General features: G+C 45.6%; 2 protein-coding genes and 3 non-coding genes across 5 annotated transcripts in view; all 5 read right to left on the minus strand.

The window, feature by feature from the left end:
• Positions 1–5,640: 5,640 nt before the first annotated feature.
• On the minus strand, positions 5,641–11,076 carry HSPA8 (heat shock protein family A (Hsp70) member 8). Its single transcript, XM_013949603.2, has 9 exons — positions 11,022–11,076; positions 9,883–10,092; positions 9,134–9,339; positions 8,888–9,040; positions 8,221–8,776; positions 7,680–7,882; positions 7,169–7,367; positions 6,600–6,832; positions 5,641–6,097 (listed from the first exon to the last, which is right to left on the minus strand). The coding sequence occupies exons 2-9, from the start codon at positions 10,085–10,087 to the stop codon at positions 5,912–5,914; spliced, it is 1,941 nt and encodes a 646-aa protein (XP_013805057.1). The 5' UTR covers positions 10,088–10,092; positions 11,022–11,076; the 3' UTR covers positions 5,641–5,911.
• On the minus strand, positions 6,425–6,521 carry LOC136994060 (small nucleolar RNA SNORD14). The gene has a single exon (XR_010886294.1). It is a non-coding gene; the product is annotated as a small nucleolar RNA SNORD14 (small nucleolar RNA).
• On the minus strand, positions 7,454–7,550 carry LOC136994061 (small nucleolar RNA SNORD14). Its single transcript, XR_010886295.1, has one exon. It is a non-coding gene; the product is annotated as a small nucleolar RNA SNORD14 (small nucleolar RNA).
• LOC136994062 (small nucleolar RNA SNORD14) lies at positions 7,955–8,045 on the minus strand. Its single transcript, XR_010886296.1, has one exon. It is a non-coding gene; the product is annotated as a small nucleolar RNA SNORD14 (small nucleolar RNA).
• Positions 11,077–15,051: 3,975 nt separating the features above from the next.
• CLMP (CXADR like membrane protein) overlaps positions 15,052–19,677 on the minus strand; it is a 46,343-nt gene continuing 41,717 nt past the window's right edge. The window contains exon 7 of the mRNA XM_013949614.2: positions 15,052–18,730. Within this exon, the coding sequence (XP_013805068.2) occupies positions 18,436–18,730 (295 nt within the window). The 3' untranslated portion in view covers positions 15,052–18,435. The remainder of the gene's footprint in view (positions 18,731–19,677) is intronic.

A 19,677-nucleotide genomic window follows, 5' to 3' on the forward strand; every position in this document is an offset into this window, starting at 1 on the left:
GATGACGGAAATAAACTACCGCCCGGTGGGAAATCTTTCTGAATAATAGAATTAGGCATTGTTGGAAAATCAACAGAAAAGGGATGATGATGTGGGATAGTGGATGAAGAGAGGAAGAAGCGTGAGGGGAGAAGGGGGCTGAGCAAAGGACTGCTGAGTACCCATTTGTCTGCTAATCAAAGCCAGTGGTATTAATAAATCCAGAGGAGGGGCAGAGATTACAGCTCGGATGATTGTCTGTCCCTTGCTCCCAGGTACCGTGCTTAGATGCTCCGTGACTGCTGTCGAATGGCAAGGATCCCACATGGTAAATGAAATGCAGCAGGAGACGCCCAGAGGCTTGCTTTATTTTCTGCCAAATCTCGTAAAAGAGCCTATAATATATATGCCTCTGCATCAGTCTGCCACAGGTTGTATTTTCCTCTGTTGCTAGCGAAAAGGGCCTAGGAAACTGAAGGCATTTTTCTAGCTGAGGAAGAGGAGTCAAGCAACCGCAGAGCAACCTAGCCTGCTTCAGAGTTTCAACCAGAAGGTCGCTGCCAGCTACTCGCATGCACAGAGGCCTCGACTCTGCTGCCGGGACCAGGCGCCATGAAGGCACCGGGCAGTCCTGACTCGTATTCATTTTCCAACCGGCTGCCTAGTTGCTATCGAAAGAGATCGGCCTTTATTCAGTGCTGATTTGGGTGCAAAGCCAGCAAACCTATTAATCCTTGCTTTTTCAAGGCCCCAGGACTCCTGCACTCACTACATCCTCCGGCAAGCACTGCTGTCTTTCAGCCTGAACAAAACAGCCCCGGAGTCAATCGTGTGATGAAAAAACAGGCACTTGACCAAAGAGAGGAGACAAGTACCGAGGCTCAGCAGCGAGCTGCCTGCTTGGTCTCCTGTTTTAGCTGCATTTTACTGTTACAGCAAGCCCTTCTGTAAAGGCAATTTCAGATCAGGGCTTTGCTTCGTGCCCTTTTGCAACAACCAGCTGTTGCCAGCATTGAATACCCAGCCCTCACTTTTCTCGGTTTGGTTTTTTTCCTTCCTTTCTTGTGTGGGTTCCTCACGGTTATTGGAAAGGGTTTAACAGCACCTCTGCAGTTGTGAGGGGTTAGTGAGTTTGCTGGTCTCCAAGGCACAGCTTGGTCAGTTAGTGCTAAGATCATAAGCCTGTGTTTAGCTGCAAGACATGGGAATGTTGAACCCCAATAAACCGTTTTTCAACAGCGTTTTTTTAAGAAACTGTGAAAACTTCTTCAAAGCTCACTTTCTTTGCATTTTCAGACAATACGTGCAGGAAATGTAAGTACTCAGTCTGACTCCCAGAGTGCACACAGGTTTCTCTCTCCCTGACGAGCAGAGTACTTGACGATTTCTTTTAAAGCCTCACAAGGAGCCTAGAGTTTTTTCTTACCTCTGCCCCTGGACTCCCTGCATAACTCTGAGCAAGTCACCTATTTTTCCAAGAGGCCGAATTAGGTGCTTGAATAAGGCTGCTCGGAAAATCAGCCTGACTCTGTCTGAGCTTCAGCTTCCCCCGGTGAGCTGAAAAGCGCTTCCCAGCTACCTGACTTCCGCTCTTTGAGGCCCAGGCCGAAGCTACATTCCTCTATCACAGTTTCACCAAAAATAAATGCACTCTGTCTCTCACACACAGTTCAGTAATACCTAAAAGCAGGAACTGTTACGAGGGAAAGCCAGTAACATATTTCTTTGCCTGTTCAACAATAAGCCACAGCGCTCCTCTTCTCTGAAAATAAATGCCAGAACACTTTGAACAGGTATGGAGATTTACTTCACCCTGGTGAATGCACGCAGAAGGCAGGCAGCAGTGTCCAGACAGACCTCCGAGCTTGTAAAAGCAAGGACTCGAGCTAATGCCTGGCCTGCGAGGAGACTACGCAGCACGTTTGTGTTACGTACCTGCACGGGAATCAAAGATTCCTCCTTGGCAGAAAGAAATTCAGTCTCTACTGGCTGGGTATCAGGTAAAACCCCTCCCTTTAGCCTATTTACTGCTAGATTTCCTATCCTTTTCCTCAAAACAGGCAACACTGGTCATTTGTGGGCCTCAGCTTAGCTGAGCTTTGTTCCAGTGACAATTCTCAAATTTCTAAGATATTTGAAAAGAGCTGCAGGGGTGAAGCTGTCACTAGACACAGGCAATTCAAACCACCCTGCATATTAGTATGAAATCACACAGGAGACTATTTCCTTAGCGTTTAAATCCCAAGCAAAGACACGTGAAAAAGATTCTTTGCTCTCTGCTCAAACTTCCAGTAGGAAGTTGTTATGCTGAAATCAAAACTAATGGTCATTCCTTTACAATATTAAACAAAAGCATGCTGAAAGATAAAACGTGTTGTGAGGAAATCCTTACACCTGCTCTAGTGCTTGTGGAGGACATAAGCAGGTTTAAGTCACAGACTATTATTGGACTAATGCAACCTAATGACTTCAGAAGAGACAACCCCTAGGACGCTTACCAGGGAGATGAATCCAGATAGCTTCTGACACCACCTAAATGAACTGTGAATTAAGTCTGCCCTTTCTAATGAGGCAGCAATTAAAAGTGGTGACTTACGTGGCCAGCTCTTTTGGCACAGCCTTAGAGCGGAATAATTGGGAAGATCTCACAAGGAAAAAATGGTTGTGTCACAGGGTACAGGAGCTGGGTGGCCCGTGACTGAGTCACTGCAATGGCTGCTTGGCTGTAAAACTTGTCAGTTTGGAAGGCCAGGCACCTGAATGGAGAATTTGCCTCCTGCAGCGCTCTCCTATCACTGTCAGACACGGTATTGCTGCTTACTCTGCTTTCTTCTATTTGCACCTAAAAAGACAGATTTTGCTCATTTGTAAAGAAAATAAAGCTGGATACTCTGGTACTTTTAAAGAAAACAGGGTCTTCAGAAGATTCAGAAATTAAGCTCTTAGATGCTCCCTGCACTTGCTTCCTTGCCTCTCACAGAGCAGCAGTTCTGCAGCCACACAGGTGATCTTCCTTGGCATTAGCCTTGACCAGGTACTTCTGCAGGGGCTCCAAGCCTATTTCCCCATCTCCACCTAATTGAAAAACATTTGTAACAGAGAGGAAAGGAAAACTTCTTTTTATCACCTCTGATTCCTCCTCTGCTCTATTCTTCAATCATCCTTATATTGTCCTAAAAACTGTTCCCCTATTTTTGCACACAACTCTTCAGGTTTCTGTTGTCCTGTGTTTTTCATGAATGTAGAACACCCACAGGTTTGACACTCTTCACTTGCATTAATTTAACCCACTAAATCTGCCTCTTTTCTAGTCCAAATGCTTGTGTGACTGCTAACCTCGTCAGCAGCCCTTGCTCTCTCCCTCTCAGGCTCAGATCCCCGGCCTCAGAACTCACCCTGTGAAGCCAATATTGTGTTTGTTCAGTAATTTACACTATGAGGCCTTGTTCCTTAGCCTAACAAGGCTGACAGTTTTAAATCATAGCTTATAAAGGCAGCCTGGCAAGACTCCTATGTGCCATCCTAATAAAAAGTGCTAGTTTAACCCATCATTTCTACAAGGCCCTAAAATACCCCTTTTCCCAAAACACTGCTTCAATTTTCACTACCGCAATGAAGCTGTTACACACACTTAACGGGATGCAAACACCAAAAGCAGATGCTACTACCTGCTGAGACCTCTTGAATAAAAGCATTTTGTGGGTTTAAATATAACCCCCTGGAAAATGAGTGATTTTCTGAGATTATGGTAACAACTACTGACATCTGGTGGGCAAAACCTATCAAACATCTGTGTAAACAGGCATGACTAATGCTCTGCAGTATAGCCTGTTCTTAACACAAAACCCAATCCTAATCTAAATTGCACTTAAAACGCTGGAGGTTAATAAAAATCAGAGAGCATGCTGCTTTTCCCTGTTGCGTGAGCAAATGTAACTAATGTTGCAATTATTTTCCAATTATTAGGAAATAAGGACTTCATGATTTACAGACATGCTTGATGCCCCAAATAAAAATTGCCACTCCACTGCGCAAGGCTTCCCTCAAAGTGGTACCCTGTTACTAAAGACAGGAAGGCAATAGGTGCTAAAGGCGCGGAACAAAATCAAGCTACTGATCAAAAGTCACAGTAAGGGCAGGAACAGAACTCGGATCTTGCAGCTCTAGTTCACTTCCCCATCCCATGGATTATGCCTCAGAGCTTTTTTTGACAAATACCCTGGAGTACAAAGGTAACAATGTTCACCCGAACGGCAGCATCCCTTTTGCAACCCCACTGATCAAAAAAGGAATCCAAAAATATCTGTACATAAACAGAAAAAGCCTTGTTGGGATGATATACAAAGCCTTCCACTTTTTATATGAACATCCACTTTTCTCCTGGCAATTCTTTTAGCAGCTCCACTCCAGGCAGCACTATAAGTTCTTGCAAGCAGGTGACATGGCCTCAAGAACCAATCTATGAGAATATTAAATGGTTACAAGACTACTTTTCCTGTTTGGTTTTTTGAGATTTCCAATAGTTAAGTACTTCTGTTTAAAAAAAAAAAAAATTCTTCCCCAGAGATTGGGGAGCAAAAGCCCCTTAGGAAAAATCAAAAGAAAACTAATTTAACTTAGAAAGGACCTAAAAATAAATCAGGAGGGTGCAAGCCTGAAGCCTACATCTTCCTTACAGAAGGTGTAGTGAATCATTTACTTATCTAATTTGAGCCTTACTGAAGGTGTGCAAGGCTACCTGTACAGCCAAGGAATGAGAGTCAGCTCTAACTCAAAAAAGACATCTTTTAACTCATCCCTCCCCACCAAGGGTGAAAACAAAACTTTTCTGATGACAGTGGCGTCAAGGTCTAGAGAATGATTATCTTTTATGTCCTTTTGAAGATACTCTTTATTGCTAAGGGTTAAGTGTAGACAGCTTTAAGACCAAAATAAAACCTCTTCCACAAAACACTAGTCAGTTCCTGAGCAAAAGCGAGCCAACAGTTTGTTACTGCTACCTTAGTGCAGGCTCCAAGACTAAAATTGAATTAGGCAGAGGTAGCTGCTATGATCTTTCAATGATGTTCACTGTCACGTCAGTGCTGTACTGCATGGGAGGTACTTATCTTCCAGGCAAGTCCCAAACAATTACCCAAACACGCTAAAAAGCTCTCCTGCCACCTTTTAGCTAGACGTAGCCTGGCTCTGGCTAAACTCAGCTTTGAGCTTGGTTCATTACATTGTTTTTGCAGCTGCAGCAAGGGGCAGAGGAACTGCTTTGATGAAGTTCAGACCTGTAGCTTGAAGCAGCAGCCACTGTTTCAGGAGTAGCGACACTCAACCCCCAAATGCTGTGTTTGTGTTATTACCTTAAACAAGATGTAAAGCTTGGCCTATGCCACCTCCAAGCTGGTTTAGATGTGCAATTGTAGCAGCCTGTCTAGAATTTTAGAGTCCGGTTCTTCTCAGTTGAAGAGATTCCAGCAAGGAAAGGTGGAACTTGAAAGAATTTCAAGTCACTAGAGGTTGCTAAAGCTGTAGTCTCCATGGACACAATGTGGCTAAAACTAAGGAATTACTCAGCTACTGCTGGAAACATGTATGACCTTTTCTTGTGCTACTGAATTTTCCCCCACTGGTATAATAGACACACACACCCAAAAATGGAACAAAGATGCATTGTGATGCCCATTAAATAGTTTTTATTCCTTAGGACATGAATTGCATTTCCACTTGTTTACAGTACTGTAAAGTGCAATGGTATTCATCTCCCCTCCTGTGCACATGTTCAAGTATTTAAAATGCCCAGAAATTTTTTACAGCAGCTCAGTTATGGAGTTTTAATCTGGCAATATACCCAGATGTGCCTACAGGTTTGGGTCCTTCAATCTAACCCCCAGTTGGGGGTCCTCCAATACTAACTGCTAGTGGAATGCATTTCCCAGTGTCTTTAGTCCACCTCCTCGATGGTTGGTCCGGAAGAAGCTCCCCCAGATGGAGGTGCTCCACCACCAGGGAATCCACCGGGCATCCCACCTGGCATCCCTCCTGCACTCTGGTACAGCTTTGTGATGATGGGGTTGCACACCTTCTCCAGCTCCTTCTGCTGGTGCTCAAACTCCTCTTTCTCAGCCGTCTGGAAAAGGACAAAGAGCTCAGTACCTGCTATACTGACACGCACATAGCCTGGCAGCTAACTGGCACTACATTGCTTAACCATTTTGAGTCTCACCCAATAAAAGCCCACCTTTCAGAAAAAGCAAGGTGTGGGGCAGGCCAGGTTAAAGAGAAGTTTTCACTTCTGCTTGGTTTAGTTCCAATGGAACAAACCTCTTTCAAGACTCCCTTAAACAGGTCTTAGAGCTTCAATTGCTCAAGCAACAGGATCACAGAAGGTCAGACTTGCAAGCTAACCAGTCTGAACTGGGAGGAAGAAAAAGCTGTATGCTTGCAGGGTCTGTGGTCGCTCAGACATCCAAGGAAGGTACTTAAGCCAACACAAGTCTTTCGACTTCTGGTGGAAACTACGAATGGCTTTGGAATCACTTTCATCACTGCAACCAGTTCTCTATACGCTGAGCTTTCTTTTAGCTCAAACATGCTGAAAGTAAACTCTGTCCAAAGGAATACAAACATACCTGATTCTTGTCCAGCCAGTTGATGATTTCATTGCATTTGTCCAGGATTTTCTGTTTGTCCTCATCAGAGATCTTGCCCTGGAGCTTCTCATCTTCAACAGTAGCTTTCATGTTGAATGCATAAGACTCCAGGGAGTTCTTAGAAGACACCTTATCACGCTGCTTCTCATCTTCTGCTTTGTATTTCTCCGCTTCCTGAACCATGCGCTCAATGTCCTCCTTGCTCAGGCGGCCTGTAGAGTACAACCATGTTTCAGATTATGCTTTTCAGTTAGGCATTTTCAGCCAAAGACTGAAGACTCCTGTGGCACTGCAAGTTCCACACTTAGCCTAATAACTTGGGTACACAGGCAGTACGAAGGCCCACAAAATCTCAGGTGCCCTTATCTTAAACTGCTTCTTGAGCCTCCCGAGAAACTTAGGGCTAACTGCACTAAAAAATAAAGGGTTCACAGCTGTAATTATAAAAATGCCTATTACAACAAGTTCTGATAAAGCTAGAAAAGAGTGCTTTTACAAACCAAAAGCAGCTGTGAAGTCTCCCACCTGCAGAAACATGTGATGCTTACCCTTGTCATTCGTTATTGTGATCTTGTTCTCCTTGCCAGTGCTCTTATCCACAGCAGACACATTCAGGATGCCATTGGCATCAATATCAAAGGTTACTTCAATCTGAGGTACACCTCTGGGTGCAGGGGGAATACCAGTCAGCTCAAACTTGCCCAGCAAGTTGTTGTCCTTAGTCATAGCTCGTTCCCCTTCATATACCTAGCAGAAAGCAAGCCAGAACAAATGTTGTAAGTTTGACCATTCAGAAATAAAGTTATAATAGGGTCTATCCTGAAGTGACACGGTCGCTCAGACATCCAAGGAAGGTACTTGGACCAACATAAGCCTTTCGACTTCTGGTGGAAACTACGAATGGCTTTGGAATCACTTTCATCATTGCAACCAGGTATAACTGCCATCGTTTATGAGCTGCAAGCAGGTCGCCTGCCTTATGCTTACTTATAACTGTTCAGTGTCTAAAGATTAGTGGAGCGAGCCAACCATCAGGTCACTTCAGTGTTGCTTGCCTACCTGGATAAGCACACCAGGCTGGTTGTCCGAGTAGGTAGTGAACGTCTGAGTCTGCTTTGTGGGGATGGTAGTATTTCTTTTAATCAGGACTGTCATGACACCTCCAGCAGTTTCAATACCAAGAGACAGAGGTGTCACATCCAACAGCAGCAGATCTTGTACATTCTCAGACTTGTCACCGGACAAAATAGCAGCCTGGACAGCTAGGGGAAAAAAAAAGAACAAAGTAAGAACTCTGCAAGAGATGTACCTTACACTGTAGCTACCCCAATAGCTCGCTCAGACATCCAAGGAAGATTTTGGCCATCATTAGTAGACTTCTGGTGGAAACTACGAATGGCTTTGGAATCTGATTCATCATTGCAAGAGAGAAGCTTATTGCCTTATGAGGCTTATTGATTCAGGTGCAAAACTTAGGGCCTGCACCAGTGCTGCTGAGATATAGCTCAGCTGTCAGTGCACCAACAACCTCACCCAACAGCTTTAGCTATTAATATGCAGAAAGTGGAAGAGATGTGCAACTTTGACCAGCTATCATTACCTGCACCGTAAGCCACAGCTTCATCAGGATTGATGCTCTTGTTCAACTCTTTGCCATTGAAGAAATCCTGTAGAAGTTTCTGAATCTTTGGGATACGAGTAGACCCACCAACCAACACGATGTCATGGATCTGTGATTTGTCTAATTTAGCATCCCGCAGAGCTTTTTCCACAGGATCCAGGGTGCCACGGAACAGGTCAGCATTCAGCTCTTCAAAGCGAGCTCTGGTAATCGATGTGTAGAAGTCAATACCCTCATAGAGAGAATCAATTTCAATACTGGCCTGAGTGCTCGAAGAGAGGGTACGCTTTGCACGTTCACATGCAGTGCGGAGGCGACGAACTGCTCTCTTGTTCTCACTAATATCTTTCTTGTGTTTGCGCTTGAATTCAGCAATGAAGTGGTTGACCATGCGGTTATCAAAATCTTCTCCACCCAAGTGAGTATCACCTGCAGTGGATTTCACCTCAAAGATGCCATCTTCTATAGTCAGAATTGACACATCAAAGGTACCACCTCCAAGGTCAAAGATAAGAACGTTCCTTTCAGCACCAACCTGCAAGGGAAGTTTCATATTCATGTGAAAAACGAACACACGCACACAAATGATTTTTCTATTGCTAGATTAGCAGGTCTATTAGTCAGAAACAGTGATTCCATCGCTTACCTTCTTGTCCAGACCATAGGCAATAGCAGCAGCAGTTGGCTCATTGATAATTCGGAGTACATTGAGCCCTGCAATGGTTCCAGCATCCTTTGTAGCCTGGCGCTGGGAGTCATTGAAATAGGCTGGTACAGTGACAACAGCATTTGTAACAGTCTAGAAGAAAGCAAACAGAACAATGAATTGTACATGTTAATACTCATGCATATCAAATTTTGTTACATTTCCCTGAGAAGTCCTACACCTCACCTTCCCAAGATATGCTTCTGCAATTTCCTTCATTTTGGTTAAAACCATTGAAGAAATTTCTTCTGGGTAGAAGCTCTTGGTCTCTCCTTTGTACTCCACCTGGACTTTCGGTCTACCAGCATCATTCACCACGGTGAAAGGCCAGTGCTTCATATCCGACTGGACAACAGAATCATCGAATCTACGCCCAATCAACCGTTTTGCATCTGGAAAAGTAATGGACTACAATAAGCATCTTCAATCGCAGCACAAAAACATTACTAGTACCTTGCCAAGAATTCATTTTAGGCAGTAGTAAGCAAGCTGCAACTTAAGACACAAACAAACTCGTGCCACTAGAAACTCACAGGCCTAACTGCAACCCACACCTAACAGCTGTAGTTATGGTAACAAAAAATCTTAGTGCAAACTAGAAATTAAGACTAACACATTTAATCAAGAGCATTTAATGCTAGAACTGCCACAAGCACTCTGATTCAGTGACAGGAAAGCAAGCTTTCAGCTGTAAGGCATATGCTTTCCTATTGCTTAATATTAACAACAACTTACTACTTGCTTGTCATGCTACTTAAGTTAATTAGCCATTTAAGTTCCCAACAGTAAACTTGACCCTGCCACTCACTATAAATTCTTATCAACAGTTACCACAATTGATCATAATCCAAAGCAAACATATATACACAAAAAACAACAACAAAAAAAACAAAAACAAAAAAACCACACACACATAAAGCTTCTAGCCTTCTTACCAAAGACTGTGTTGGTTGGATTCATTGCAACTTGGTTCTTTGCAGCATCACCAATCAACCTTTCTGTGTCTGTGAAGGCAACGTAGCTTGGCGTGGTCCGGTTACCCTGATCATTGGCAATGATTTCCACCTTCCCATGTTGGAATACACCAACACAAGAATAGGTGGTGCCAAGATCAATTCCGACAGCTGGTCCCTTCGACATTTTGTCTGGAAAGTGATAATTGAACGGTAAGGTCATTTGTTACAGGCTGCCACCTACACATCAAATAGCTCATCAGAAGTTAAGATCTCCCGCGGTAAGTATGCCTCAGGAAAGCTAAACGTTGAATGCTCTACTAATCCACATTTTAGCAGCAATTGCTCTTTTCAACACATAGAAGATACATTTACAAGTCAGGGTACTTTGTGTTCGATAATAAAAGTGAAAAGCCCAACCACGTGCTAGAGCACGTGGCCCCGGACTCCATATCCCATCATGCAACCCCCCACTCAGATCACGTGGTGGGAGACAGACATCTTGCATGCTGGGAAACGTAGTCTCCACCTCGCAGGGGCTGAGCTTCTCGAGCCATGTGGCCTGGCACAGCCCCAGTGCGGCTGCGGCACCAACCCACCCAGCACCGAGCCGGGGGGGGGGGGGAGACGCCGACCGCCCCCGCCTCCCCGAGCCTCCCTCACCACCACGTGGTGGCCCAACAAGCCCACTCCTCCCCCAGGGACTACAACCCCCAGCATGCCCCGGCCGCCCCCCCCCCAAGCATTACCCCATCCGCCCCCCCACCTTCCTCTAGCGGGGGGCGATATGGGCCAAGCCCCCCCCACTACTCTTTTCTAGATTGTCTTAAGGGAACCCGACAAAATGGGAAAAAAAAGATAAAAAAATACAGCCATTAAATCGCATTGTGGCGAAAAAATAAGGCTCAGCGAAACCCCTGCTATCCTGCACTAAACCAGGAAAAATGATCGGCGCGGGGCCAAAATGGCGCCCCCAGACCCTGCCTCTGCCCCCACAGCCCCTCCCGCGGGCAAAGGCACTCCAGGCTGCGGGCAGGACGGACCCCAGCTTCAAGCCGCTCCCCCTCGGCCCCCCGGTCCGCCAGGCAACCGCCTCCCCTCGCCAGGACAGGCCCCGTTACCTGAGCGGCGCGGACAGACCCAGGCGCGCACAAAGGCAGACGCTCCGCGGAGGTTGCTGCTGAATGAGAGCGGTCGCCGCCCGCCCCGGCGCCTTTATATACCCCCTCAGAACCTTCCAGAAGCGCCCGCCCCTGCTCGCCGCTCCAGCCAATTCGCTCGCGCTTTCTGCACCCCTTCCCGCCAATGGCCGCCCGCCGGAACCCGCGCCCTTCGTGACGCACACAGGAAGGGGGCGTGCCCGCCCGCCGGCCGGCATTCTCGAACCTTCATGCGTTTTCCCCTCTCTTCCCCCCCACCTACCGCTTTCCTCCGCTCATCCCCCTCCCGCAAGGTACGGGGTGGAGCTTCGGGTGCGCGGGAGCCAATGAGAACCCTTCCGCAGCCGCTATATTTGCATGAAGGTGACGTCATCGGTTAGCGAAGACAGGAGGAGTAAGCGGAGGGAGGAAAAAGCGCGCGAAAGCGCGAATCGCAGCCAATCGCGACACGGCGCTTGGAGCTCCGTTTGCATATTTCCAGCGCGCGGGGGAAGGCGCGGAAAGGCGCGCTGCGGTGGCACTGACCAATCAGATGGCGGGGCTGTGGGGTCGTTTGCATAGAGGGTGGCGGGCAGAGGGAGGGGGGGGCGGGAGGAAGACAAGATGGAGGACGCGGTGCGGGGAGGGGGGGAGCGCAGTGCGGGCCCTTGCCCTGGCCCGGCCCGGGCGCTGCGGGCGGGCGGCCTCGGGGCACAGACTTAACAGACTCGGCCTCTCGGCAAGATTAATGGCACGCAAATCGAAACCGCATGTACTGTTACATCTTTGCAGAGATGAAATCCAGGCCGGAAAGAGAGTATTAGGGTTTCTGAGAGGAAAACGCAGCCAGCAGGAGCCCTAAAGGGCTGAAAAGGGCCTAGCCTGTGACAAACCACCAGGGATCACTTTCTGCCCTAAGAAAAATGAGAGCATTTGTAATTTTTTAATGCTTTTTTTTAGTACATGTGCTGTTCTTATTCATACTTCATTGCCTAATGCTTTTAAAGACTTAATTGCCTCACTAAATATCACTCCATGGGATAATCCTTCCTAGCTGTGTGTTGCAAGCCTAATCTCCCATTTTCTGTTTCACAAGGTAAAAGGTGAGGTTCTCCAATTTCTCACCAAGCCCTAATTCTTGCTCAGTCAGAGGAAAGCACCTTGCCTAAGTTGTTCTAGAGTAACACAGTGTTTTCTCCGCAGAGGAGAATCTGGCCTCTCTTGAATCTGACTTTTTAATCCTTCGTAAATCCTTCATGAATTTCTCTTGCCCATAATCGGTGCTATTCATGCTTGGTTGTGGTAACGCCTCAAACCGGGCTGAGGAGTAATGCGATACCTCATCATATGTCAGTGCTACTCACTTCTCTTGGTGCACGCTCTCCATATGACTTACTGCAGTAGAAAGGAAATAGAGGCCCAGAACATCAGTGGAAAACTGTCACCATTCCTTTGGGATCCTTTAGCGTCCTTTGGGATCAGGCGAGCAGACGGATGGCCACAAACGTTCAGCTGGTCTCAGAGTCTGAGGCTGAAAGCTGATCAGAGGTCATAAACCACCTAAGGCCAGGCCCCATCAGCAGTGCTGTGGGTTGCGTCAGATGTTTACATGACATAAAACACCGCATGAAAATGTCAAAGGGAGTTCACGAGGAGGAGGGCTATACAAAAACTATATCCTTGCTAGACTGAAATCGTGCAGCAGGGAAAAAGTGCAAAGGAACTTCTACAGTGTAAAACTGGAACAACGCGGAAAAGCAATTCAGGTGCTCGCTCTTAATGCTGTACAGTGACCTGGCCCAGACAAAAGCACTCCTCTTAATGGCTTAAAGTCCAGTGCTTGCAGGGAGCTCACGTATCTTTAAACCTTACCCCAGTCAAATGGCTCTTCGCGATGACTTCCTGTGTGCATGCCTATAGCCTGAGACACGCATACATTAACTTACTTTTTCACAGCAACCTTGAGTTACCTCTACTGGGGAGTATGATGCAGTTACCTTGGATCAACTGACAGCTGGTAACTTATTATCAGACCACAAATGCGCAGATTCTTCTTGCCACATAGCACCAGATAGGAGCCTGCATGCTGACCCACAGCCGGTCACTCACGTCAAGCAATAGTTTGTGGCTCGTACGTTTGTTCTGCTCTGCCACAGACAGTGCCGAAACCTGAATTGGGACCTCTGGGTGACCACACAAGGTATAGTTTGGGGTTGAAACTTGGGGACACAAGATTAGGGAGACAGGAGGTGCAACAGGACAAAGAAAGGAGAGCAAAGGGCTGCCACCCTCCTTTGCCTTTAAAGATAAGGGCGTGGGGGGCAATATGAACCACAGCCCCTTTGCTGATCAAGGGTGGCATGCCAAGCACACTCCACCCTGTCCAGAGTACAGCTCTTGGAGCTCTGAACTCCTGTCTGTGCTACCTGGAAGATCCTTCTCAGCTATACAGTGCTAACTCATGCGCTGAATACATCATGCATCGAGTCTCAGGAGGACTGTGTTGTTAGCAAAGGGTTGTCTCTGCGTTTTTAATTTTTTTTAAAATCACAAGCAGAATTTCAGTAGGACCTGAGAATAGCACCACTAGCACCTTGAAATTAAAGAGTGGCACTCGGATGTGCAGCCATACTTTTCACAGCTGACTGATGGCAGGTGAAGGCAACCTAAAAAAGATAGTACAGGGAGGAGGGCAGTCAGGAAACCAACTCATTACAACAGAAATTAAAGGCTGTTAATGTACTTTTCAAAGGTCATTGACTGTAAGTCAGACAAACTAAGGCCCAGAAGGCTGGACAATGACAAATTTCTTTCTTTCTTTTTTTTTTTTTAAATGATGAATTCCAACATTGTTTTCTGAAGCCAGTTTGGTACCTTAGATCAACGACTGCTTCTCCTTTTAACTGTTACAACAGAATTGGCAAGAGAGCAGAGACTGTTAAAGGCATGCTTCCTTTTCATGATAATGGCATTTGTTATTTATACAACAGCAACATCTGCACACCCTGGTTCAAGACTGAAAATCATGCATTTCTAAGGCAGTGCTCCCATTTCCAAGATCATCATCTTCCCCATTGTGTTATCCCCTTCAGTGTGTCAGCATGAGCTAATCCAAGTTAAAAATAACCCAAGATTCCTGATACTGTACAAAAGCATGCAATTGCACAACTCCACTTGAAATGCATATCACCTAATCAGAAGTTTGGGTGCCATTGACTGGGGAGGGAGGCAGTAATAGCCCTTCCTCATGCATCAAGGAGATAGGGGACGGACACGCCTATCAGACAACTGTGTTGTCATTGTGCTTTCAGTACTGTGTTGCAACTTTTACTCACAGCTTTCTGCAGAGAAGAGGACTGCTGATGTTAGGAGACCTCTGCATGAAGCACCCTGGGGAAAGAAGGCTGAACCATTGCAATAGAAATCAACCACAATCATATTTAGTCAGTCTAAAGTCCACCTACATCTCTGACTAGAGATTCCTGTTAGCTGGTTCAAAACATTTATCTGAAGGCAAGATCTAAACTGTCTGTACACAGCTCTTAGGTTTTAAAGGTTTCACTGTGATCTCACACACAGTTTAGGAGACAAACTGAAATACACAGGGTGGTTCAGAAGTAAGGTTGCATATGCAGCAGTAGGAGAGCTGTGTTAGTGTTAGATTTTTATCTGTGCTGTGTCTGCACTGACAGTATTTACCATATTAGCTTGAAGCACCTACATCGCTCAGCCAAAATATCTCAGGTGAAATAGCTGCATGGAAGTCAAAACCCTATTTACTTTAATACATCCAAGATTACACATCATGTTTCATACTGTGTCTTGTAATTTAGACCAAAAAAACCCCCCACAGGATCAGGTGTGGCTTGCCTGCAGTTTCTAGACATTGTAAGTACACACACAATCCTTGTTAGCTTAGAAAAGGTATTTTTGCCTCCGTACCTTTTTCCCCGATTTTAGTGCGAGATTGTGTAGCATACCATAGTACAGAAGATGGAGCAATAGTACAAACTGAGTTGAGCTGTAGCACTTCCGCTGCAGCACATTTATTTATAAAACAACCAAACAAAAATTATGAAATCATTGATTCAAAGGAATCTGTAATAAATATTTGCTTTCCTCCGAGTTTTTCAGACACAGTACAAGTACACCAATTATAGCAGGTAAAAGAGACATGTAAGCTCAGTTTAGCCGCTGAGAAACAAAAGAAAGCTACATAAGATTGTATGCATGTAATCACACTCTAGTAATAATTGGTATATGACAGTAAATGCTTTAAATACACTATTTTACAAAATAGAGTTTGGCTTATGGTTCATTTGCTTCTCTTGTTAAACTCCTGATGCTATCATCCGGAGCTCAGAAAACGTCTCTTTGAAAATAAAATACTCATGCCTTTGAAACAATCTTTCTCATATTTCATTGGAGTAAGGAACTTTTCCCTTTTTGGCTTCCTGTTAGCAACTGAAGTGCAGAACCGACTCGCGTTTGCCTGTGAGATCACTGATGCGTGGTCTGAAAAGCACCACAGCATTTCAGACTTAGGAATTTTAAATCACAGTGACACCCACACTTTCTGTCCATGGCAGGAGAGCGCCACACTATATATACAGTGCCATCAGTGTATGCACAGATAGCCGGCGCGCACATAGCCTGCTTCCTGACAGGGGCTCTACTGGTCGCTCCTGACTAACCTCTTTTACCTAAGGTCCGTAAACCTTTCCTCCCATGCATCAGACAGGTACCTCATATGACAGGGAGCGACTTCGCTGCTCCAGGGAAGTTGGAAGCCAGGAGAGGGCTGCCATGGCTCACCTGTCCTGCAGCCTATTCCCAAAGGCCTCCAGGAGAGAGATTGCCAGGAGCTGGCTGGTCAGATTCTCATAGCTGGCAGCAAGCTGGCCTCTAGGCTGTAGATAGAGAATCCTTCACTTAGCTAATGGCAAGTCTGGCCTATGACTCAGAAATGAGCTAAGTATTTTGTACCTAGACCTTAGCCAGCTCAACTGTTTGACTCGTTACCCTTGTTTTGTGATAATAAGCCTCTGGTTGCTCCGGCATGTGTTCTTCACTGAGAAATTTGCTCCTGTTTGTATACGCATAGAATACACATCCTCAGATAATCCATTGAGGGAACACAGGTAGCGTTCACTCCTGAACAGTAAGCTACCATAAAAGCCACAAACTGCTTAAGAAGTCCTGCTCATGCTCTTGTTCAGGACTTCTCCAGCTCTGGAGTGTCCTGCAAGTGCTTTGGAGGGCCTAGGCCTTCAGGGCCCAGCAAAAGAGCAAACTGCCGAGAAATCCCAGACACTTACAGCCGCTTTTTCTAAATGGCAACAGGCACAACCATCTACCAAGACATGGCCAAGCCAGGAACGTGCCTTTGGAGTATCCAGGGCAAGTGCCTAGGTCAAATGACAATGCTCAACACCAGGAGCTGTCATGAAAATAGAAGCTTATCAAATGTCTAATACCAGAGGGTTCCTTGGTTTAAATCGCTGATCCAAGACTGATCCTTACACAACAGACTGGTACTCTATCCTACTAAGGGTGGTTAGGTTGACTCTTGGGTACAGAGATCAAGTTACATGTTAATGCATGTGAGGAGAATAGGTGACTGCTACTAAGAAGTGAAGCTCTCAGATAATATAGGGCAAGTTGCTTTACAAGACTATTTCCCATAAGGAAGTAAAAATCCAAGGCTCAGTTTTGATCAGATTTTGGTACTCCCAGAGAAATTATAGCAAGCATTTTCTAAGATCTCAAGCAAAGCAGCCAGAATGCTGGGCCTCAGTCAGAGAAGGATGTTAATTATCATCCCTGGAGTGACAGAATTATAGATTTGTGGTTCTTCTGTGCTGATCCGTCTTCTGTGGAGTCCTTCCACAGACTGAAGAAAACCTTCTCTCCCTCAAATGAAAAATCAGGCCATATAGAAAATTGTCAGTTTAAGAGTACAGGAATTTAGGACCTACAAGCTCAGTGTCTTGTGTGTAGCGGTGGCCAGAGCCAAGTCCTTCAGAGGAAAGTGTAAACGAGAGTTACAGGAGCATCTGCCTGCAGAAGCCTGTCCCTGTCTTGCACCATTTCTTGTTTGGCTTGCAACTTGAAGCATAAGGCTTTATATCCCTTATAAATGTTTATTCTGGCTAATTTAATCACAGAAAGTATTTGTATGATTCTTGCTCATTTGAATCCTGCTAAAGTTTAAGCCTCAACAATAGGATGAGGCCCAGTGTCTGATATAAAATAGGACAATACACCCAGACATTTCCTTCCATTAGTTTTGCATTTGTTTTCGCGGCCCTGGTGTGTTTTCCTCACAATATGCTCTGCCAGTCCACTCTTACCTGGATGCCCGAAGGTCAGTTTCAGGATGCTGTTCATTCAGCCTTGGGAAGAGCTCTCCATAAGGCTTCTACAGCACGGCTCATGCCAAAACTGGTGAATTCACAGCATAGCAATAGGAAAAATATCTTCTAAATGCTTCCTCCAGGGCTTTTTGGCAGATTAGCGGCCCTTACCTTTTGAGGTGCTGCCTTCATTTTGGATTCAGCATCTGATTCTCATCTCACTAAGGCTCATTTGACACAGACAACTCCAGTGGAGTTACCGCTGGTTTACAGTGCTGACCATAAGAGCAGAGTCAGGCTCCTGGCCATATCTACTGGTGCATTATTAAGTTTATTCTGGCAATTAAGCACCTGTTTTCTTGACACGAAGGGTCCTTTCTTTAGTACAGAGGTTAGTTCAGACACATGCCTTACTGCTGCATCTCTGGACCTTTTTGAGTTACTTTTCCTTTCTGCTTCAGTTAACAGCCCCTGAAAGTATTTTACTAGGAAACTGAATGCAGAAATGAGGCGGCAGCTTTTAGTTCCCCTTGAGGTTGCTCAGCAGACAATCCTCAGCAGAGAAGTTGCCTCAAAAAATTCAGATAAGAGGATGGTTCTTTTAGAAAGTTCACCAAAACCAGTACAAAAGACTTTCCCCTCCCCTGTAAACCTCACCAGAACACTGTACGCCTTTTTGCCTCTGTTGATCCCTTTTAAAAAAATCCTGAGGTTTGGTTTAATTTCATTTATACAGCACTTAGCTGACATTTTTCAGCTGTAGTTTTAAAATGCTTGATGCTCCATTTCCTAAAGAGTTAATTTAAAAAGAAGGCTCCCTTTTCCCTCAAATTTATCTTAAAAAAAATCTGTATCAGAACCTCAGTGCAGGAAGATGCAAGACAGATTTGAGTGGGAGGGCTTCTTGTGGTGTGAATAATCAGAAGTGATTAAAATTAAGCTGACTAGGAAGGTAACAAGCTAACCTAACTATCCCTATGTGGCTGGTGGTATGCGAAGTGTTTCTGGACAGCAGGAGTCTCCAGGTGGCTGGTAAGCAGTCACACGGTCTGGAATGCTCGGCTTTGGGCAGGCACCATGACCAACGTGGCTCCCATTTTCATCAGGTTAGCGTAGTCAACTTTCTTTGGCTCAGTTTCCCTTCCCTCCGTCTCCTTCTGGCTGTACTGGGGAGGAGTTAGATGAGGAGTAGCTTCCGTTGACAAAGTCCGTTGGCTGCGAGAGGCACTGTTGGCTGTCGATCTGGTTGAGGAGGAACCTGAACGCGAGCTCCTGGAACCAGAGGAAGAGGAGCTGGGCTTGACAAGATGGGCTTTGGGTGCCTCTGCATCTTCTCTGCAATCAAACAGATAACAGGGTTCAAACACCATGAGAACAGAAACATTCATACATTTTACCAGACTAAATCGCTGCTGCAATGAGCAGTTGCTCATTGAAGTTGCAGATCACCCAGGGCACATGTGCCCGGCAGGCTGAGCAAGGTACCGGGTCTTCCAAATTCTGCCCTACCTAACTGTGTGGGTTTAACTCCCTCTGGCTCTGCAGAGATATCGGTTGAATGGCTTTAGAAATACATGCTGCACGTGTGGCTCTCTGTGTGTGGCTATGAGGTCTGTGGAATGAGTGCAAAGAGTTCAGATACAACTGTCTGCTCTGTAATCCTTTCCTGCAATGACTAATCACCTATACAGGGCTAACCGAGACCAGTTCTTCTTCTAGTAAAAATGGGAGGAATAAAAGAAATGCAAGAACTGGGCCCAGAGAGAGGGAGAGAGAGAGGTACCAATCACAGGTGAAAAGTTGATGCAAGAAGAGGCTGAAGCTGAGACTGCAAAAAAAAAAAAGGAAGGAAACCAACACCCAAGATTTGAAAACAAAGGAAACAAGAAAAAAGGCAGAGAAGAACCAACCGCTTCTTGCTGGTTATGTATGCAACCTGACCATCAGGCAGAGAGATCAGCTGCTGAAAGGATTACAGAGGTTCTTGCTCAATGGTACGCGGACGTCATATGAGGGCAGGTGGTCCTTTACAAATAGAAAAGAGGATGCAACAACGCAATAAGGTTCAAGGGCAGGAGCAGCTAAAACTCATTCTTGGAAAAATTTTTCCAGCACTTTCCTTCCTGAGAACTTTAGGTTCAATTCGCTAGAAGCCAACCTCTGCTTAGAGGAGCGAGTGGCAGACTTCACACGCATGTAATGAATGAGTTCAAAGAACATGCGTCAGCATTCTCGGTACACACGCTCAGGGCGAGGCTTCTCAACTCTGCACACAGACGCTC

Source organism: Apteryx mantelli, chromosome 23 (assembly GCF_036417845.1).
Source record: "Apteryx mantelli isolate bAptMan1 chromosome 23, bAptMan1.hap1, whole genome shotgun sequence".
NCBI classification, from domain to species: domain Eukaryota; kingdom Metazoa; phylum Chordata; class Aves; order Apterygiformes; family Apterygidae; genus Apteryx; species Apteryx mantelli.